Source organism: Colobus angolensis, unplaced genomic scaffold (genome assembly GCF_000951035.1).
Source record: "Colobus angolensis palliatus isolate OR3802 unplaced genomic scaffold, Cang.pa_1.0 Scaffold58, whole genome shotgun sequence".
Classification (NCBI taxonomy): Eukaryota; Metazoa; Chordata; class Mammalia; order Primates; family Cercopithecidae; genus Colobus; species Colobus angolensis.
Genome location: NW_012119376.1, coordinates 9168206 through 9191605, shown reverse-complemented (window position 1 = coordinate 9191605; position 23400 = coordinate 9168206). Strand labels below are relative to the sequence as shown.

Below are 23400 nucleotides of genomic sequence, written 5' to 3'. Positions count from 1 at the left end.
AGGGATATAGGTCTAAAATTCTCTTTTATTTATTTATTTTTTTTTTTTTTGCTGTTGTGTCTCTGCCAGGCTTTGGTATCAGGATGATGCTGGCCTCACAAAATGAGTTAGGGAGGATTCACTCTTTTTCTATTGATTGGAACAGTTTCAGAAGGAATGGTGCCAGCTCCTCTTCGTACCTCTGGTGGAATTCGGCTGTGAATCCGTCTGGTCCTGGGCTTTTTTTGGTTGGTAGGATATTCATTATTGCCTCAATTTCAGAACATGTTATTGGTCTATTCAGAGATTCAACTTCTTCCTACTTTAGTCTTGGCAGGGTGTATGTGTCCAGGAATTTATCCACTTCTTCTAGATTTTCTAGTTTATTTGTGTAGAGGTGTTTATAGTATTCTCCAGTGGTAGTTTGTATTTCTGTCCTCACCTATTTTTCAACATTTTGTGTAATGTTTTGCATAAGCATTTGTTGAAATGAACGAAATCAGTCTAGGATCCCCTCTGAGCCTGCCCAAGAACTAGCCCCTTTGCTGACTCCCATACCTAAATGTTCTACCAAACTGCAAGATACCTACACACTCCAATGGAGTCTACATCTCCCTATAGTCTATCCTGCACCACTGGGGGTTCATGGGTCCAAGCTGTGGTCCACAGCACACCTGTTGTCCTGGGCACATAATGTTGCTGTGAAGAAACAGCGGGATAAACGTTCAGTTTTCCTCAGGACATGGTTTTGGTGCTCACTTTTATGAACCCTGGCATGTCCAGCAGAGAGAGTAGAAACACAGCCTGGGAAGACTGAAGGGACCTGTGAATTACATCATGCATAGTTGTTCCTGGTCTCTGTTGTGAAGAATGGAGATGCTGGCCACGTGCAGAAGTGCTTTAGAAAGCAAGGGTTCCCAAGGGCACCTGGAATCCCAATTTAGTCACTTTCTAAGCTGTCTGTGCTCCTCAGGACAGTGGGGATCATACACACACCTATGTCTGGGGCATGTCACAAGGACTAAAGACGCTCATACACATAAGGCCTTTCAAACAGATCCTGACACTTAGAAAATCCTCCTAAAAATACCAACAATTAAGGAGCGGGTAGGGGGCGGGTGGAGGGGCGGGAAGGAACACAGGTCAGAAGAATGGTAACTAGGTAAGAACAACAGCTACTGGTTTTTGAGTGCCAACTATAAGCCAGGCACTGTGCTAAGTAATTTATATATAATGCATTTCTAAAAAGCAACAAACTTTGCTTTGTTGAGATTCCGGAGATTAAAAGTATTATCCCAGAAATACATGAATGATGCGTAATCTTAGACCCATCCGTGTTTTCATTACTGAAGGCAGACCCAGACTGCATAGTCTCCAAGGTGACTCCTCAAGTTGTTCTCCTTCTACCCAACCTTTGTAAGAAGATATGTCTTTGTGTTCTTTTAAGTTCTTTTACAGCTTCTTGAAATTCTCCTTAGGCATTCCCGCTGCTTCTCGTTCAATATCTTTTTTTATGAGACTCCTGCGTTCCTGGTGATTAAAGCTTACTTTTTTCTCATTTTCTGTCTGAAAAACTATTGAGCTCAAAAATGAAGATTGCTCTTGTTGACACTAGTCTAAAACCTGCCTTACTGTCTTTAGAAAATAAACACACTACTATTTACATATTCACTTTTGCAGCATTCAAGTTCCAAAATGCACATTTGTCAAAAAGTCATTCTAAGCTAAAGATGCAAGGTGGTGCAGTATTGTTTGGCAACTCGAACTTGGTGAAATTTCCCTTTTCTCTGATTTTGATATACAAATCAAGATTTTTAAGAAGAAAAGAAAGAAAGAACTTTTTTCACATGCAAAGAAAATTGTATTTAATTCCTTTCGCCAAAAATATGGTTTCTGGAGGACTAACTCCTGGTTTGCCTCTTTCCTACATACGAAGCTTTCTCACTGACAGCCCAGGAATACACAGCTAGTGAAACAGACCAATGGACAGGAAGCCTCCTACTTAGCCAGTTCAGCACATAGTCCTTGGTGACCAGACAGGCTCAGCCTCGCTCAAGAAAGTGGAAGATTGAACCTCCACAGGGGAAATTTGGGTCTAATCAGCCATCTTGGGTCCCTCCTGTAAGATCACGGTACTCGGAACAATAATCTCTGCCTGAGTTATCTGAACTGACTGCTTGTGCTACCCCACAAATCTATGGAGTGATTAAATTGCACAACCTTCCTCCTCTCTTTTAGGCCAGATAAACATCTTAGGAGAAATCGTTCACTTAGTTAATTTGGAGAGTAGTCAGCTGAAATAAACAAAGCTTCCAGCTGAGATGTGCAGTATGGTGAAAGTTCTTCTCTGAGATTTGGGATCTGGGTTTTCTCTGTCTTTATTTTGCAAGTGGTGGCAGTGACATGAATTAGTAATGTGCTCAGCAAGCTCAAAGGAATACCATTCATGAGAGCTGCTTCTTTCCCACCATATTTGGGCTGCTTTGCGGCTTCATCTTTCTGATACCAGCACTATCTCATCTTCCTGGTTCCTAGTGACGGCCCTGCTATGAATCGCTATCTCATATTCTGTGCAACCTGTTTATACCAAGAATGTCACTATCTTCTTCATTCATCTCAGATGCCATGGGAGCCCAGTAGCTACTGCTCTGTCCCTCTCTGACACCTTTTCCTCACCCTGAAATGACCTTGACATACCACGACAGGGGCCAGAGTCTGGTTCTTGTCACATGGCCTGTGTTTCCAGCCACTGTAAATTGTTATCGCTGTCAGAGTCTCCACCCTCTTTGCCAGTTACATAAGAGGCCACATAGACGTCTGCTTCCTAGCACAAGCTTTTATTAACCAGAGGCAGCACGAGAGGCCAAGTAAGCAATAGGTCCATTCCGGAGCAATGTCCTCAGGGAGGGTGAGGGGCTGTAGTCAGGTCAGGTCGTGGCTCCTGGGGCAATTCGGCTCAGCTCTGGACCTGTTTGCAGCCTTCAGTACAGGGGATGACATGTGATGTTGTCAGCCTGAAGGGGCAAAAAAAGCAGCAGCCCTTTCAAAATCAGAATGCCCCTGCTGTTTGTTTCCTTTTGGAACACAATAAGAACAGACTGGGGACATGACTCTGGGCTGTCAACGCTTCCTACCAGCTTCCCCAGCACCTTTCATTTGCCAGAAGAAAAAAAGCAAGTTGCTTAAGTTAAACAAGGACTTAATGAATAGTCAAAATAATTGTTTAGCTTGGATATAAGGCCTTAGGTAAATAGATGATTGCCTGAGACCCTGGGCCAGGAAAAGCAGCTAGGCAGGACACCGCTTGTTCTTTCCCTCGGACAACAGCCCAGTAGCCTCTGCTCCTCTGAGGACTGTTGTTACTGAATTAATTCTCTCTTCCCACCAGCGTATTAAAGCAATTTAATATCAGAACAGGCTCCTTAAAGCAGAGAGAAGGAAAGAAAACTTTCTATGTTAGAAATATACCATTAACACATAAATCCTACTACATGAGTGCTTCCATTAAATGGAATGCTTAAGATTGGGAATGTCTGGTGTGTTTGTATTGAACTGTTTTCATGTAGTGAAATCTCTCAGATGCATTGTTAGCATACTTACAGCTGTCCTGCCTCCTACCTTATTGGTATTTTTAACATGATTTCATCCTTTTGCAAATGATTATTTACTACACCAAAGGGGCATTGTTAGGTTTCTGAGGAATCAGCTTCTCAAAGTGCAATGTAGTTATGGACAGTGTCGGCACTGAAATGGAATCTTCCAGGTATGGTTTCCTTATTTCTTGTTAGTGCTGACTTGTTTGGGTTTGTTTGCTTGTTGAGGTATCTTTGCCCTCACCTCGCTCCATTGCTACTTGTCTCTTCTTCCCAAAGTAGGATGCAGTATGAAAATTTGTTGTCAGCTAATTTCAGTTCTGCTGAAGAATATTTTTAGTAATTGTTTTCTTACTGGAAAGTAATAGATTCCTTGTTGATCCAGGACAGGATTTGCTTGTCTTACTTGTACAGTCCATTGCCACTGAACTGCTTTTGATTCAACTGTGAACTCATCAAGGGAGTGGGATTCTCCTGGTATTCTTTTTCCACAAATCATGATGACTGTATATTTGGTTTATCGGCAAACAGCAATCAAAGCATATATTATGTAAGAAGAAGTTAGTGCTGACCTGTTTAAACAATTTTTCATCTTAATAATATAGGAGAGTGGTTAAGAACATGAGGTTTCAAGTCAGTTCTGAGTTTAAGCATAAGCTCTGCACTTTCTAGCTCTATGAGTCTGAACAAATTATCAAATTTCCATTGGCTTTGTTTCCTCATCTGCAAACTAAATAATAATAATAATAATAATAATAATAATAACTACTTTGGCTTGTTGGGTTGATGATGTGAAATAATACGTGTAAAATGCTCAGCAGAGTATAAGTGTTCAATGAATGTTATCTACCATATTATTTTCACATACCTTATAATTTCCTTACAACAACTCTGTGATGTAGACAAAATTGCTATGATTTATGCAATTTAAATATTAGACAACAGGACTTCAAAGTGATTACTGATTCATCCAGGGTTACCCAAGATGGCAAAATGTTGGTCTTCTCAGTACAGGAGCCCCCAAGTTCCCAGTGTATTGCCCTCCCTTCATCCATTCGGCCACAGGGTACTCTTCCTCAGTTTCCCTAAATCTAAAACCTTACATGCTAATGGGCCTCCTCTGCCCTAGACTCTCAGGTGGAGACCAGGAAGAAATCCTGTCACAGGCATTAAAACCTTCGTCAATATTACACAGACACTTTCTGGGGAAGTGGTAACCTCATAGCTACAAAGTCAAGAGGAAATCTTTGGTAATACTGAGAAGAAAATACTAATGGAGAAGTGATTTCCAAAAGGTGAGACTGAAAGGGCTGGAAGGAGCCCATGAGATTACAGCAACAGGTCAACAAATCCACAAGCCCAGTCAGCTTGGTAGACAAAATCTATGCAGTCTCCTCCATGCATCATTTTTACTATATACCATTATACAACACAAATGTGTTTAAAGTCAGTGAGTCTGTTATATCATTTTAACATGCTGTATTTTCTCAATTGATATTAACACTACAACTTCTTTTATGTGAGGATCTAAGAATTTCATTTCTTTTTTCATTTTAAAAACCTGGTCTACACACTCCGTAAGGTGTGTGTTTCTAACCATAAGGTTAGAAACCAGTGGTATTGTGGAGAGATCTCTGCCTATGAAGTCTAACAGCCTAGATTTAAGTGCTAGCCCCACTGACTATAATCTGAAACCACCATCAACTTAGGCAGCTCAGTTAAAGTCCATAAATATTTACTATATCAGGACTTTAAGGGGCTTGTGCCTTTACCTGGGACTACAGAGCGAATAGTAGTCCTTCACAACTATTCTTCTCTGAGCCTCTGTTTTCTTACTTATAAAGTAAACAGAATAAAGGTGTCTCTCCTCACTGGGTTATTATGAAGACCCAATGAGAAAAAAAAAAACAAGAAAATAAATACATTGTCATGTTGTGAAAATGCTTTGTAAACATACGGTGTTCAAGACAACTGCTGAGGAGAGAAAAACACTTCAACTTTCCTTGGTAGCTTTCCTTTATTGACCAGCCACCCCATATCAAAATAAATAAGTACATTTTTTTAAAGCTAACAGCATTACCCTCATTGATGTAAGTTTATATTCACACCTATAAAAGTACTTTTCCATCTGTTTCCTCTTCCTCTCACTTTGGTTTATAACATGTATCCATAAATTACAATATTCTTTCATATCAATATGGCAATGTAACATCAGATTATACAAAGCATTAAAGAAGGCACCAATATAAAATTCAAAGCAGAGAATAGCTCAAGAGCTCATGGCTTGCACTTTACAACTCCAAGTACAGTACACTAAAGGCCCATCTGTGAGGGTCATTTTAAGCATATCAGTTGCATGAGTTGCAGCTGATGGGGATCTCACCCAGGTCCTGAGTTCCTCCAGGAATTAGGAAAGGAAGGAGAGAGGACTGTTCTTCCTTTCAGCTCCTAGGCTGGGGCCTCAGTGCCACCTTAGTTTGGGGAAAAGGTAATTTAGGGAGTGTACCCATTACTACTGGAATTGAAACCTTCCCTGATTCAGTTCTTCCAGAGATATATTATGTCTCACGTATTTCTACCTCTCCTCTGATTCCATAGTATATATAATAACTGATGAATTTGGTCTTTATTTCTACTCTTGTCAACAGAGAACATTCACTTAGAATCCACTAAGTACCAGACAGCATTCAAAGTGCTATGGAGAAATGTAAATAACATGATAAGCATGATCCCTGCTTTGCAGGAGTTTAGAAGGAAGCAAACCAGCATTTATTGCCAGGCAGTGAGTATTATTTTAGGTTCTCTGACAAGGACACTTCGAAGTGGGTCTTAGCTTCATTTTATAAATGAGGCATCTGAGGCTCAGAGAAATAAATCTGCCAAGATCACACAGGTAGCAAGTGTCTCAGCAAGGTTTCTCCAAAGCCTACCTTGTTCTAAAGTCCATGCTCTTTCCACTCTACTCCGTTACCTCCTCTGATGAGAAAGACAGGACACATACCAAAAAGGAAAATGAACACAGATATTAAATATGAAAGGAAACCAGCCAGGTACAGTGGCTCACGCCTGTAATCCCAGCACTTTCGGAGGCTGAGGCAGTTGGATCATGAGGTCAAAAGATCAAGACCATCCTAGCCAACATGGTGAAACCCCTTCTCTACTAAAAATACAAAAATTAGCCAGGCGTGGTGGTATGTGCCTATAATCCCAGCTATTCGGGAGGCTGAGGCAGGAGATTCACTTGAACTCAGGAGTCAGAGGTTGCAGTGAGCTGAGATCACTGCACTCCAGCCTGGCAACAAAGCGATACTCCATTGCAAAAAAAAAAAAAAAAAAAAATATATATATATATATATATATATATATATATGGAAACCAAATAAATAAGTACTAGAAACTCTATGGACTGTCCTGTGTGCAAGAGTGGCCAAGTGCCTGGAGCAAGGCTAGCCTGTGAGGCGATTCTAAAGCATATTAATGATATAATATGGAAAAAAGGAAGGTGGATGGCAGTCAGAAAACAATTGTGCTGGAACCAAGAAAAATTATAGTCTGGGTGATTAACACTTCTAAGAATGAAAGCTACAATGCAACACTCATTTATCCTTCCAGATTCAGATGCTTTGTCTCTGTGGCCCTGGGAAGCATAAAAATACTTTTGTCTTTTTATGGAACTTTGTAAGTTGCTGTGATTTTCACAGACCCGTCTTCTGAGCACATACAAGAGACCCATGTTCCTTGTTGGTGTATTGCCAACCTCATTACACTCAGCATTAAATATCCCTTTCCACACAGCACTCGCTTCAGTATGGTAAAAGGGAACCATTTTTCTCCTGACATGTGGGGTTGGTTTCATTGAGGATTTACAGAGGATTTACAGGGGAAAAGTGAATGCACGTGGCAATGTTTTCAAGCCTTTGTTTGGATTTTCTGTTTTCTAGGAGATATACGACTAAGGGGTCAGACGGGGGTTCCTGCTGAACGCCGTGGCTCCTACCCATTCATTGACTTCCGCCTACTTAACAGTGAGTAATCAAGTGTACCTGGAAAGGAACAAACGTTTTCTTCAAAAAGAAAAAAAAAAAAAAAATCCTCATTTCCCTCTGAACTTCAAAACGTTCCGGGGTCTGCCTCCCTTCCTGAATCTCTCTTCTGCCAACTAGAACTTAACCCTTTGTCTTTGAATTTCCTCACAAGTGAAGTAATTCTGGCCCTGCCCTGCCTCTCAGAGCTTCAGTGAGGGTCAAATGAGATCAGGTCAGCTTTAAAAGTATAAACTTCTGCCTGGGCATGGTGGCTTACGCCTGTAATCCCAGCACTTTGGGAGGCCAAGGTGGGAGGATTGCTTCAGCCCAGGAGTTGGGCAACGTAGTGAGACCTTATTTCTACAAAAAATCAAAAAATTAGCTGGGCATGGTGGCGCAGCCTGTAGTCCCAGCTACTTACTTGGGGGCTGAGGTGAGAGAATAGCTTGATCCCAGGAAGTTGAGGCTTCAGTGAGCCAAGATCTCACCACTGCCCTCCAGCCTGTCTCAAAAAGAATAAAAATTTTTTTTATAAAAAGTGTAAGTCTCAAAAACTGTGATGTCCTATACAGGAAAGCTACTATTTTCATTTTCCAGCACATTCTCTCTACCTTCAGCCAGAGCTAGACTAGGTGAGATTCCATTTTATTTTTGAAATCCCACAGGGAATCCTCTTCTACAATTGCCCTTAGTAACCCACACATTATAGAATTCTCACTTCTTTGTCTAATATAAATCCTCAAGGTCTATTCTTGCCTTCCTGGTAAAACTCCTCACCATGGCAAAATCCAAAGCATTGCTGCTTTCTCCCTTGAACCTTACAAGTTCATTGACTTCTACCTTCCCCTCCCTAAACTACTCCTCATGGGGAGTTTTGCTCAACCTTTGGTCCATAATTTTCTTAATCTTAGGTTATTTTGCAAACTCAAACCAGTGACCAGTCATCCCTCCAGATTTCATATCTTATAACAATCGTAATCATCCTTCACTGTGGACTTGTGGGGGAGGTGGAAGAGCAAGTGGATAAATTTCACAATTTGCTCCAAGGTTTTCAGTGTTTGGTTCTCATATCACTTCCCATCTATAAATTTCAAAGTACTAGATTATACTCAAAGAATATTACTTTCCTTTGACATAAATAAGCTCAGCTAAAGAGGTAATTTGATTTACTTCAACCCCTGGAAATTACTAGGAGAAATTAGAACTTGTTATTTCTAATCCTTCAATCCTTGAGAGGCCAATAGTAGGTGGCATGTTTGTATTTCTCCTGGCTTGTTAATCTCCCCTATCAATGTGCAATGTCTGTTTTTTTTTTTTTTTTTAGCACTTTCAGGGATACAGAGACTTGGAGTAATTCTTTCCACACTAGAGATAACCTTCCCTACCCAGACCCTCAAAAATGCTTTTTGGAAGACCGAATTGAGCCATTAGACCAATGCAATAATATGGGATACAGCCTGTGGGAGCTCTAATGGTCTGTCTGACCTTTCCTTATACCCTGATTGGGCTGTTCCAGCTACCCATGGAAGTTACACCTTTGACAGTCTCTAGACTGAATGGATTTCCAGGTCCTACGCATGTGGTTTCTCTAAGCAGGACAAGGATGAGCAAGGGGTTCCACTTCACTGTTTCATATAGACCAGAACTCTCCAACAGCATCCCATTTTGAAAGTCGGAGAGAGAAAATAACCAAAAAGCCTCTTCTCAATACTAGATGAGTGTTAGTTCATGTTTTCTGATATGAACCACAAAGGAATTAGGAAAATAAGGGGATATTTCTGTTTATAATTCCAAAGTTCCATTATTTTAAAACCTTAATCCCAGTGTTAATAAGCAACTTTACTGCTAATGGTGGTTATCTTTGCAGGCGGGACAGTAGAACACTTTTTGTTTGTTTTTGTTTTTGTTTTTGTTTTTTTTTTTACAATTTGCTTCTTTTACTTTTGTAATCTGAAAAACAATGGCAAATATAAATAACATTTAAAGAGAAACTCATTGCAGACAATATTTCAGTGTCATATTGTTCACCATGTAAGAGATCATCTGCCAGCAACTGCTATCCTCTGCTGGAGATCCTCCAGGACTTCTGAGTACCTGAGCTCAACCCCAGCCTCATTTCCCTGGCCCCGGATGCTGCCTGCCCCTCCACCCCTATTTCACCCCACCTGGTGCTCACAGTCCTCCACTCATCGAGTGACAGTGCTGGCCATCCACCCTGAAATTCCCTTTAGGGTCTCCTCAGCATTCCATTCTGGATAACTCTTTCACCCATGTCTCTTACTCTATAACATACTGCAGAGGCAATATCAACTTTTCTTTAGCATATTTTCCTTTATACGAGGTCTCTAGTTTTTTTAATGTATCAAACTACCCCAAATAGGCTATAAGATCCTAAAGACAATCTTCTCTTATCCCCAAATAGACTATAAGATCCTAAAGACAATCAGTTGCTATTGATCACTTACTAACTAGAGTTAACTTACCAATTATTAAAGGGTCTCCTCAAAAACATTATATTAAATAACTGTGAACATAAATCTTCCCGTGTTTAACTGAACAACACAGGTAGGAATGAAGACCTCTAAAATATTCCTTTATTTGTGATACGATTTACCTCTTGGTATAATGCACCATAGACCCCACTGGTGAGTTGAAACTAGAACAGATAACATTACTGTGGTCACCCTCCACGGTTCCTAACTTAGTTTGCAATTACAGCAGCTTGTCAGTATGGAGCAGAGATGTATGAACATCTGTGTTAGTCACAGTTACATAAGGTATATATGTCATATCTCCTACTACTTCATATACTGTCTATTTAATTCTCTTTAATATCACTCATATCCTTGTGGTTTGCCTGAGTTGTTAGTGTGTGCTTTATGCCTAAAAGGAAACATCTTGTGACATTTGGGGATTTTCTCCTAGGGCTTTTCTCTTTACCAGTTCATTCTTATTCTACACTGGAAGAGCTGAGCTAGTTTAAAGTGATTCTTTAGATCACTTACCTTAATTTTGAGTCAAGTTTTTCCCAGTGTGGGCACAGACCCTAAACTTCATTTCCCTCGGGTGCTTGCAGTTTTGTGTTCTCTCTCCCACGGTAAAATCTAATCTAGGATTTTTTTTAAACCATTTATAGGAAAAACCAAATCACCATAGCCGTCACTCCCCAGCTCTGCATCCCTGCAGCCTTCCTTCCAAAATGTTAGTGAAACCCACACAACTGCCATCCCGTTTCCAGAGTGTCGCCGGGTGGGTGTCCCTCTCCCACCCACCTCAGTACATGCATGAATCACTGGAGCACGCAAGAGCAGAAATGTATACTAAATAGTGAGGCCCATGCATTTCTCCACTGGTCCCATTAGTCACAGCCCCAGTCTGTCACAGGAGGGCAGGGGACATCAGAATTAAAATCTAAAATTACTCATCTTCAACCAGAACAGTTTCTAGGCATTAAAATGGATTACTAGGTGGCTCACGCCTGTAATCCCAGCACTTTGGGAGGCCGAGGCGGGTGGATCACAAGGTCAGGAAATCGAGACCATCTTGGCTAACATAGTAAAACCCCGTCTCTACTAAAAATACAAAAAAATTAGCCGGGCGTTGTGGTGGGCGCCTGTAGTCCCAGCCACTTGGGAGGCTGAGGCAGGAGAATGGCGTGAACCCAGGAGGCGGAGCTTGCAGTGAGCCGAGATTGTGCCACTGCACTCCAGCCTGGGCGACAGAGCGAGACTCCATCTCAAAAAAAAAAAAAAAAAAAACTGAATTACTAGAACAGAAGTGGACAAATGACTGCCCACACACCAAATCTGTCCCCTTCTCCTGCCTGTTTTGGTAAATAAAATTTTACTGGGATATTGCCATGCCCATTTGTTTATATGACATCTATGACTGCTGTCACTGAAACAGTGGCAAAGTAGTTGCATAGAAACTGTGTGGTCTACAAACTGCCCCCCACAAACCCCAGAATACTCACTCTATGGCCCTTTATAGAACAAGGTTGCCAACCCCTAGATTTTTTTAAACAGATTTGAGAGAGCTTTATGACAAAGCCACAAGCACTTTCAGTCCAGTCTGTTAATGTCTTTTTTTTTCTGTTACATTTCCAGTGCCATCACTTTACTTTCAAGAGTGGACTCACATTGACTAAATTTTTATGAACAGAAGAATAAACAGAGAGGGAACATCTGTTATCGATGCAGATTTTAAATTCCAATTTAAAATTATGATTTCTAATTGCACATTCTTCTGGAAGAGGTTATTTTTGCGGGGAGGGGAAGCACATATTTGGGGCAGAGGGAAACACAGTACTACTGATTTCATGTACCTATTGTCTGCATGTAAGGTGACTCTTGGTTTGCCTGGCATAGTCCTAGTTTGCACTTGTTCAGGAGTATTTATTAATAGTGCCATCTTTCATTCCCAGAGTGTCCTGATTTGGACATTAAATTACAAGGCCAACTGCTTGTATAGGTTTTCCCCCAAAAGAGTATTTCAATTTAATGTTTCTCAAAGATCACATGCAGGAATAAGTTTAAAGGATCTATTGTGTAATATAGTGTCTATAGTTAATAATAAACATATACTTGAAAATTGCTAACAGAGTAGGTTTTAAATGATCTCGTCACAAAAAGGTATAAGTATGTGAAGTAATGCATAAGTTATTTAGCTTTACTTAGTTATTCCACAATGTGCGTGTGTGTGTATATATATATATACACACATATATATCTTGAAATATGTTGTATACCATAAATATGTACAATTTTGTCAGTTAAAAATAATATCATATCATATGCATTCCAGGAATAAAGATTGGAAAATCATTTTCATAAGAGATTCATCTAGATCAATAGAAATACATAAGACTCATTAAAAGCTAATTTCATTTCCTGTTTCTATTTTACACACACAATTTAGAAGAGAGTCATCTCTATGAACTTCTTGAAGCTTCTCTGGATAAGTAGCAGGAAACTGTGGCCTCAGCCCCGTTTGTGTGGAACATTGGAAAGATAGATCTTTAAAGACTGTTATCTTTACACCTAAGCACAGAGAGCCAGAACAGAGAGAAAAGGGGGACAATTGTTTTTATTCCAGATGATGTCCTAACACAGAGAACTGGAGGGACGGAAAAGTAATGGCTGCATTCTCCCAATGTCGATTTCCTATAGTTTTACGTCATTTGCTAATTCTGTTTGTAGGGGGGAAACAAAGGAGGAAAAAATGTAGAGAAGAGTGTTCCCAGACCTGTGGACCCAGAGGGGAGAGTCGCAGGAGCAATTACAACCTTCTGCAAAGCAGGCGGCTCCAGCAGCCCCGTCTACAGCTCTGTCTCCTGATTTAATATAATCAGCAGCCTGAGTAGATAATGACTAGGTTGAGATGTTCCCGTGGCAACCGTCTCAGAGCAACACAAAGTGATTTCCACACCGGCTCAGCAGAGGAAGTGACATACAAAGAAAACATGCTCAGGGACTGTGGAGCTTGAGGGAAAGAAACAGCTTCAGCCTGAGGTTTTAGGGCACCAAATATCTGCTGCCACAGAGAACCCAGAGCTCCAGACCAGCCCCTGGGCTTTGCAGGAGTAGGTTAATTGGCTATTTGTCTTTTCCTGCCTGTTAATTTGCTCATCTTGATCTTTAAAGCTCTATTCCTTCAGACTTGCCTCTCCTGTCAGGGTCATCTTAACTGCACAAGCATGAGGTCATTTTAGTAGAGCTACAAAAATATTTTCCTTTACTTATTATTTCCCAAATGGAACCAATATATACAAACATATATATTTTTTAACCTTTTTATGAAGAAGTGACCCAGAGACTCAAATATTTTTTTTTAAAGCTGCCATCTAAAACGTATTATACCCTGCAGCCGTTCTTTCTTTGACATATAAAACACATTCTCGGTGAAGGACTGTTGACCAAAAGCCACTCAGTATGCTGGAAACCATCTGGCCCTAAGTGATAACCCCATCTTAAAGATGGAGGGACAGTTTCTTTACAGACTCCATTTCCTATGAGAGAATCCTTGGCAGACAGTTACAGCCTTTTAGTAACCTTACAGATACCTTTTTCTGTCACCTATAACAACTACACAAGCAAAGAATCTGAACTAAACTGTCATCGGATGATTTGAATTCAGTCATGCTGAGAAGATGCCATCCCACCCCCAGCCCTGTGTTCCCCAAGCGGAGAAGGGAGGTGTCTGCTGGGACTTGTTCAGACTTCTCCTCACACTTGTAAGTGCCAAGGTAACACCCTACAATTTCAAAGTTCAATATTTACCTTCCTCTAGAAGAAAGGCAAGGCACTCGCTGTGGCCGTGGTGCTTTCTGGCTCAGCTGGATCTTGCTCCATGATGGTGCACTCAGGGCTTCTGGCTGCAAGCTCCCAGCACTTCAGCTGCGGAAGTGCCAAAGCAGCAGGATGGTTAGCCACTGAAATGCCACTAGCCTGCAGAAGACAGAGTTGGTGATGTCCCGGCTGTCCCTATGACTACCCCTTGATGGGGCACCTCCTATGGGAGGCATTGTACCAGTGCTGGAGATACAGAGATGAGTGAGACATGGCCGCTGCCCTGGAGGGATTTACAGTAGCATAAGCTACTGTATCTACAATTTATTTACAAATAAATTTTGATGTGGTGTGATACACCAAGTAATACACACCTGTATAACAGCATACATAATACAAGAAATATATGCATCTATGGGATTCAGAGGAGTTCAAGAAGGAAATAATTCACTCTGTCTTGGAAATTAAGGAAGGCTTCCTGGGAGGAGTTAAAACACAAGCAGATTATGGAAGCAACAGTGAAATAAAAGAGGGTTGTATGCTAAGGCCAACTATTAGCGCCATTATAAAATATACTTTAAGACTTAAGAAACCAGGAAAACATTGTCAACAAGTTTGCTCAACTAGATAAAAGTATTATTGAAAGACAAGGTATTCTAGTGGGATCCGAGCAGAGAAATCAGGAAAAATCATACAAAATATGTCTGAGAAAAAACATATTCAAAAAGAAACCATTTTCACCTTCTACATTGAAAAGTGAAAACAGCCACTGCCTGTTAACCTGCCTGACATCATTTAATGGATTACTTTTTATCTGAGGGATGAAAAATAGAAAATTGAGTTAGAGAGTCCAGTACTTCCTCTGGGTTTTCATTCATTTATTCATTCAACAAACAGAATGCCTACTCTATGCCAAGAAGACCATGAAACCAAGATGCTCTGAGCCACACCAACCACCACAGGACTGAGATGGCCTTTTGTATGATGGCTATCTTCTGTCTCAGACAGCAGTGGGACTGGGATCTACCAGAGACTCCAAACAAAAATATCTGAACAATTCCTTTTAAGTCAACAGGACTAGGGAGATGGGAGAGAAACCTGCTATATGCTATATCTGGGCAGAAAATTCTGAGGGCTAGAAAGGAAACTATGAGATATTCTGCTACCCTCAAAGAGCAAACAATCTCATTACATAGACAAGAAAAATAAACATTACACCAAGTACCCTACAACAGAGTAAATGATCTAATTCTAAAATAAGTAACAATAATCAGAGACAAGAGAAGGCAGAGATTACTGAAGTACCCTGAGCAGAAGGATTTATGGTCTTGTGCTAAACCCTGAAAGGTAAGATAGAGTGTTGACTGATGAAGGAATTGTCTATAAGGGAGACTGACCTACATATGGGGACATAAAGTCATTAAGTAGGAAGAAGATCCAAAAAGTAGCAAATAAAGTTCATTAACTAGAGAGAAAGGCTTGGAATGCCAAGATAAAGAAATCAAACTTGTCTCATTAAGCAGAGGGTCTCTAGAGAATTTTGAGAAAAAGATGAACAGGATAAAACAGTGTTTGAGAAAATTAACTAACATCCATATGTAGGAGACACAGACTCAATGAATCCAAAGAAGTGTAATCAGGCTGCAGACTGCGATGGCTGTAGAGATGAAAGTGTAAATCCACAGATTTCATATAAAAGAAGACATAAAACTTGAGGATACTGAATATTGGGAGAGCCAGAGTTGGTCTGGCCATCTGAAAAATTGGAGATGAGATCAACAGTCAGAAAAGTCAGAGGATGAGTTAGGGGAAAGATGGTAAGCTCCGCTGGGATAGGTTGAGTCTGCAGGAGAATTGAGTGGAAATATCCCGAAGAAAGCTAGAAATAATGGACTGAAGTGCCGAGGAGAGGTCTATTTTGGAAATTCCACTTGGGAATCATAATCATTCATGAGCCATCTGGCCAGAACAGGCATCATGAAGTCAACCAACTACTTTTGTTCAGGGGCCCCTGTCTTTTTAGTTTATAATAAGCTTCATTTTGAAAAGCATTACAAGACTGTCCATGAGAAAGCCCACAAAGAAATGAGTTTCCTTTAGTGAGAAACTCTAAATTTTCCTCTGTGAGAAACTATTTAGACATTAGCGTTCAGGCGCCACCTCACTCCCTCATGATGGATTCTATTGAATACAAAAGTGACTTGTGTCAGATCCCAGCGGATTTGCTAACTCACCTGAACACAGCACAGAGAAATGGCCGTTTTCTACAACAGCACTTCCTTAAGCGAAACTCTAACCCACTCAAAGTATTTTCAGCATAGTGGCTTTTCTGGATTTCTGGAGACATTAAAATATAGAGGGAAGCAGAAGTAAATTAAGTTTTTTTTGACTGAAGTTACCTATGAGTCACTGAGCTAAAATGACTTGTTTGTTCAATAAAATTAAATTCAACCTCCTACCCAGAAACAGGCAGAGCCTATCTCTTGTGACCTCATTAATAAACCAAACGCAGGGCTATTTTTTTCATTGCCATCCCACCTTCGAAGTTTCAGAATATCTAAGGGATTCACTGTGGTCCGCATTCTACTGTATGTATGAAAAACTAGAGTGTGGCCCCATCCTTAATATCTTTTGTATGTTTCCAAACTGAGATCTCAGGGTTCACACACAAGATCAAAAAGATCTTGTTTTCTAACTAGCAGACCAAATTGCCTTGGGGCATCTGGGTGGTTTATTACTTTTAAGTAACATGAGGAAGGAGGGCAGAAGTTATGGAGGAAAGTCCCAAGAAGAAGTTGGTCGATGCCACTACATCTAACAACAACCACCACAACAGCTCTAGTCTGAGAGGTGCCTAACCCCAGGCACAGGGTGTATAAGGCCAGGTGTATACCCCTCTTAGGCAAGGTCGCCAGGATGTAGGTCTCTTGGAAGACTAGAAGCACAGGAGGATTGCTGTGAATACTAAAAATAAAAATGAGTCCCTTCACAACCAAACCACGGCTGCCTCTCTGCCTCTTCTACCATGGTTGCCCCACCCAGAGCTCCAAGCTCACTAAGTCATCATCAGTAGAGGGAGCCCACAGAAAAGACCATGACCTTTGAAGTTAGACCTGGGTTTGAATCCTACTTATACTATGAGCTTGAAAAAGATGCCCAAACTACTTAATGTTCACATACATGCAAGGAGATTTTAATTCCACCCTGGTTGGGTTGTGGTGAGGAGTAAATGAGATAAATGTGTTCAGAAGCCTGCCTTGCTTTTAATAGGTCCCTAATAAATATAGTTGAGTTTTGGATGTCCCTTCTCTCTCTGCTGAGTACATCCCTCTCCCGCCACCTCTTCTCCTAGGAAGCATCTGTTCACCCTTCAAGCCGTGGCCCCATCATTATGTCCTTTGTGAAGCCTTCTTGAATCCTCCCAAAGGAGTGAACTCATCATTCTCTCTGCACTCCCACTACATCTTCCAGAAAGCATCATCACATTGTAACTGCAAAGTCATTGAACCTGAATTTCTGGAGGTAGAGACCAGGATATTTTTAAAACAGCCTCAGGCAACCTGAAGCAACAAGGCTGGCTCTGGGCCTTCCAGGAGTATTCGGGAACCGCGATATATGTCAATTCTGGCATACAAATTATATCTATGCTTTGCACAGATAGACTCATTTAATCCCCACAAACACCCTATAAAGTAACCGCTACTGTTACAGATGAGGAAACTGAGACTGAAAGAGGAGAAATAACCAAGGTCACCCAGCTTGTAAGCCAGAATTTAAATCCCAAATATATAGTTGCAGAGCAAAAGCTTTTAACCATAGTAAAGTATAATCCATTTTACATATGAATTTTAATGTTCAAAGGCAATATATGATGCAGTATACTCCTTTTACATGGAACATATATATGACAATTTTTCCTTTTAAATATTTTTTATAAATTACGAAAATTTTCTTTTTATAGTACATTTAGATTATTTCCTTTTGGTATTAAATGACTTCAGTATCATTGAACAAATATTTCTATAACTGAATGAGAAAATATGTCATTAAACATCTAAATTATTAGATTTTGCAATAGTTCTACTGTATTTTCTAATATTCCTACCACTCTCGTGGAAGATGCCAAATGACAAATTGCACATTTCATCACCTGACCTTGTGTTCTTTGATAAGAAAGAGAAGGGCGTGGTGGTGACAACTGAGGATACTTGTAAGCTGCCCCCAAAGAAGAAGGAAATGAAATCGCTATTGTGACAAATTAAAGTCAGATTTGTAGCTGCCACCAGTTGCTTTAATTTTTCTCAAGGGGGAGTTGGTTATTTCCTGTCGTGCAAACCATGAATTGCTGAAAGAAACAATTTCTCAAAATGTTTATAATATATTAGATAAAAAGAAGCAGAATTGAAAAGTCTATATCCAAAAAGAAGATCTCAGTTATGTTTATTAAAATATGCCAAAATCCTAACAAGGGTTCTTTCTAGATGATTATTGTTCTTCTGTTTTTCTATTTTTTTCCTACTGGAAGCATGTATTCCTTTTATAATCAGAAAAAAATGAGATTTTATTTTTAAAAATTTCAATGTCCGCCAGAAAAAGAACCTTTATTTTTCTTCCAAAGGAATATCAAGATGCAGAAAGTGAAATTGCAGCCATAGGCCAGAAAACATTATTTAACAGGCCTAAATTGGAAAATTGGTTGGAAATTGTGGAGTTGGGTGTTTCTCAAAAGCTATGTATGCTACTTTACTTGTCATTTAAAAGCGAAATTTATTCCAAAGAGCACAAAATCAAAGTTCTTATTCACATTTAAACAGCACTTTACACTTTGCAAAGCTTTTAAATGAAGACACTCAAAAGATCTTTGAACCCAGTTTTTCATTTTATACGCAAACAAAAACAAAAACAAAACAGGCCAAGTGACTGATTGCAAAGCTATGAAAGAGTTAACCAGGGTTTGGCTCTTACATTCTGTCTTTCCACTCAACCATATAAGGCTTCCTTATATAAGCCTTACCTTCAAGATATAAAATAACTTTTACCACTTGCAAAGAGAGAAAATAAAACACCAGGATTCCCCTTGAAGGTGGTTGGTGTTGGCTCCAGAGCCGGCTGCCTGGGTTTAGATTCCAGGAGCAGTTGCTACAGGACTTTGATCTACTGACCCCTAGTCCTCTGATTCCTCCGGGCTAGAAAAAGATGGATTCACAAGTGCACACATCTCACAGGTTATTGTGGGAAGTAGTGAGTAAGCGTGCTTAGAGTGCTAGCGTAATACTGCCACGGTATCAATTCTTTTATTGTTACAGATATTAGTATTCCCATTTAAGAAGGGCATAAGACACATAATAATATAAAGTACTTGACTTATAGTGAAGTAGAGAATGGCCTATTAACCATTTTCAGTTTTCCATTCTTTAGTTTAATCTTTCTTCTGACAGGTATTTATTGAGCTCCCCCTACAATGCCTGCAGGATCGCTTTCCAACATGTGATTGTAAATAAAGTGGTAGAGAGACTGATGGCTGGAAAAATGAGGCTAGGGAAGGTTGTTTTGTTTTGTTTTTCACAAGACATTGAAGCAAGCTGAAATCACGGTGAGAAGGATCTAGCTGAGAAAGAACCATGGAATAAATAGACCAGAAAAATCATAACTGAGAATAAAGTGTCCTGAGAAGATGGGAGCGGATGACAGGCCTGAGAAAAGAAGGCAGCTCTCCTAACAGCAGGTGGGAGGAAGGAAAGAAGGGACGTAACGCAGGGAGTCTGGTAGGTTTATAGCAGAAAAGTAAGGCATTTCCCATCTAACAACTTCATGTTTCTCCATGAAGTAGCAAGCCAGGTAGAGTAGAGAAGGGGCAGTCCCAGGGGCCACCAGAGCTTGGTGGTCTTGCTTTTGTGGCACTATATGTCAGTATGGCCCAGAGAGATAGTTCTGTGCTCCATCTGGCCACCAGCAGTCAACGTCATCGAAAGCATCACAGGGAAATTCCATTGGCAGTGTGGTGGCCTAGCTTGGCCTTGGTCATCTAAGTCTATACCATTGTTTTCAGCTCTCCCCTCCTCAGTTTGGGCTGGTATAGATAAGCCTACCACTATTCCCACCCTCCCCTACATGCCCACATCTCCCTTAGCAATGCAAACTGAAAAACAAGAAAAAGTATAACCTTGTGTCTGACTCCCTCCCCTCTCCTTCCTGAGCTCATTTGTGCTCTGTGGGTAATATCATCTATAAGGAAGGTCTAGCAGTGGAAACAAGTTTTCCCTGTCCCTCAGTGTCTGGGCCCTATCACAGCCACCCCATCCACATGACCATCCACTACTGGTCATTCATCACCTGAAGACACCTGTGACTGCAGCTACTTCACTTCTAGGCAGGGGTTGGGAGATGTTCCCTCCTTGCTTTCCTGTGATTCTGGATCCTATCATTCTAGTCTTTTCTCCCAAGAGATGCCAAGAAATTCGGCAAGTAGAAGCCCAGTATCCTCTTCCCTCTCCTACTACCATTTTTTGACAATTCTTTATATGCGAGGAAAAAGAATTCCCCGTCTCCCGTCTTCTTTTCCCAATCTTTCATTTTGTGCTCTACCACATTAGCGTTATTTTCTGTTTTGGAGAGAATTCTTAGTAAAGACCAGAAGCTAAAAATCTATTTTTAGAAAGTCCTCCTTGGAAGACCTTAGATCATCCCTTTTTTTAAAAAAGGAGAGAGGGTAAACTAGATTACACTATTCACATTTATTGAGCAACTACTGTGTACCAGGCCATAAGCACTATAAGAAATAAAGGATGAACAAAACGTTATGGGAAAGAGCTGATACAGAACTCACTAAAACACCAGCTACACTGGCAAATGCAAGGAGGTCTAATGGAGAAAGCACTGGACATACTAGTGAAGGACCTTGTGGAAAGGTTGGCATTGGCATTTGGGCAATGACTGGATTTTTGTTAAGTAGAGGTTTTTTTTTAAAGTGCATTCAAAAAAGGACCAGGCATGGGAGAATGCTGGATACACTCAAAGGGCAAGCACCTTCAGATTCTAGGGTGAATGTGTAGTGCTAAAAGAAGGGTACTGCATAGTTGGAGGGAAGTATTACATCAGCATTGATGTAAAACTAGGCTGAAACCCTTACTACATGTTGAGGTTCGGTTAGAAACAGACCAGTGATGGTCTTGAATGCCAATTTATAATTTAATCTTTTTTAAATGGAGATTTCACTGAGGGCTTGTGAGTAAAGAAAAATGTATTTTCTTTCCCTCATATCTTATGTAGCAAGTGGTTGCTCCTGCCTAATATTAAAACTAAGTTACAAAGAAATAGCCAGTTTTTCCTGGGTGTACGATGAAAACACATTCTCTCTTCAATCCCTTAACCCAACCGTCTATGCCTAAGATCAAGAGTGCTTTTACAATATGCTGTATAAAAACCTCAAAAACTCATCTCAGTATTTAATTATATTTTAAAGTTGTTGCATAGAAAGCCCAGGATTTCAATCCAATATCAGTGTACAATCTATAATCATATATTGGAACTCTAAAATTAGCTGATACCTATTGAAAGTGTTCTATGTGCTAAGCACTTTCTATGTACAATATTATTTATTCCTCTCAAAAATGTGGTAAATTCTGTAAATTATTATCCTCAAGTGACACAAGGGGCAACAGAAGCACTAAGAAAGTAGAGAAGTTCAGTAGCTGTATGGGGGCATACTCAGGTTGCAAAGCTTCACGGAAGACTCTAGAGATTGTCCTCTGTATCTCTCTGCAGGCAGCTCCCATCACCCTCCCTCCTGAGGACAGATGTTCTTCAGGCAAGCCCCCAGACACACTAAGACTGCTGGGCTATTCTTATTCATTCATTTATTCACGCAATACATATTTATTGAGCACCTACTATGTGTCAGGCACTCTTCTAATTGCTTAGCTCTTGCAGTGGAAAAAGTGAACAAAGTTCTTTCCTTTGAAAGGCCTCTTCTCCAGTTAGGTGCGGTGGCTAAGGCCTGTAATCCCAGCACTTTGGGAGGCTGAGGCAAGAGGATCACTTGAGGCCAGGAGTTCAAAACCAGCCTGGGCAACACAGCAAGACCCTGTCTCTACAAAAAATAAAAATAAAACAATTAGCTTGGTGTGTAATGATGCATGCCTATAGTCCTAGCTACTGAGGAGGCTGATGTGGGAGCATTTGAGCCCAGGAGTTCAACGCTCTGATGAGCTGGAAGATACCGACTCTGTAAAGTAAAAGACCTCTTCTCTTAGAGTATTTTCTCTATCACATTTATCCCTCTTCATTATAGCAATAATTATTCTTTTAGAGGAAATATCAGGTCCCCAAAATGTCAGCAGTGTTCTTCATACCACTGCCAAACTATCTCAATATTCACATAGAAAATCATTTTTAAAGGCAAATAGATTATAACATCTCAGAAGGAAATGTCTTCAAAGATAAGTGCTGCCTAATATATTAAAAGACAAGCAAGCTCTAGTTGGTCAAATGTTTTCTTCGTTGGGAATTGCCAAACAAGGATAACTTGTTTTGAAAGAATTATAGCATAATCAAAAACTCCTAACACAAAAGCTATTTGGGGCATAACTTAGCTCTTCCCAGTGACTCATGACTTCTCAGAATCTTAGAATGTTTCAGAGTCAATTACTTTAAACAGCAATTATTAACTGGAACTTCAAAACAATATTTGTGAAGAGTTTAGCTTTCTTATTGTTGCAATTTCCATTTGCTGAACCAATTTAAGGCCAGTGGTACCACCTGAGATTTTGAAAAATAAAGCAGTGGGTTTTTATTTCAGCTGTTTGGAAATGACTAACAGAGTAATACAATAGATGAGTTTTATCTAACATTAATAGCTGGATATGTAAGAAACACCCACTCTCTAGAAATTAAGACTTGTCACCACAGTCTTGTGACAAGACTGAGTCTCTTCCTTGTGAACTTTCTATTCAACAGCTCTCACCACCTTAAATCACCCTTGGTTATGAGTTGTTAAGTGTCTTAAATAGAGAAGATTAAGAAAATGAATACTTACACTCCTTTAAATACTAATTAAGAGGCCCTGGTAACCATTTGTCAGTAATATTAATGGCATGAAAAATGAGAAAGTGTGACTCAAAGGTGAACTCAGGGCAATTTAAATTATATATAAAAAATAAAAACTTGGGTGGAAGAATTTAAAAATTTTTAAATTCTGCCCAAATTGTGGAGTGCCATTTTATACACTGGGAAGAAAAATGACAGCAATAAAAATTTTAAAAAGATAAAAAATTTTTTTAAAAAAATTGTGCAACCCAATTCTAAATGGAACTGAGAAATATAAGCAAAGCATCAACAAAATAGCATATCATTAGAAAAGCTATGCAAATGAAAGAACATTAAAATCACTTTGCTGTATAAAACTCCATGTCAAATGACAGTATCAAGTGTCCACATACCCTGATGCCAAGTTTCAGCCATCTAGTCCATATGGAGAGTAATGCTATGCCCTTATCTATTTTCTTTTTTTTTTTTTTT

General features: G+C 40.0%; 1 protein-coding gene across 3 annotated transcripts in view; it reads left to right on the top strand.

Moving 5' to 3' along the window:
• PDE7B (phosphodiesterase 7B) overlaps positions 1-23400 on the top strand; it is a 336981-nt gene that overhangs the window by 245766 nt on the left and 67815 nt on the right. For all 3 annotated transcript variants that reach the window (XM_011962107.1, XM_011962105.1, XM_011962108.1), the window contains one exon: positions 7514-7597. In XM_011962107.1, coding sequence (XP_011817497.1) covers positions 7514-7597 — 84 coding nt within the window. The remainder of the gene's footprint in view (positions 1-7513; positions 7598-23400) is intronic.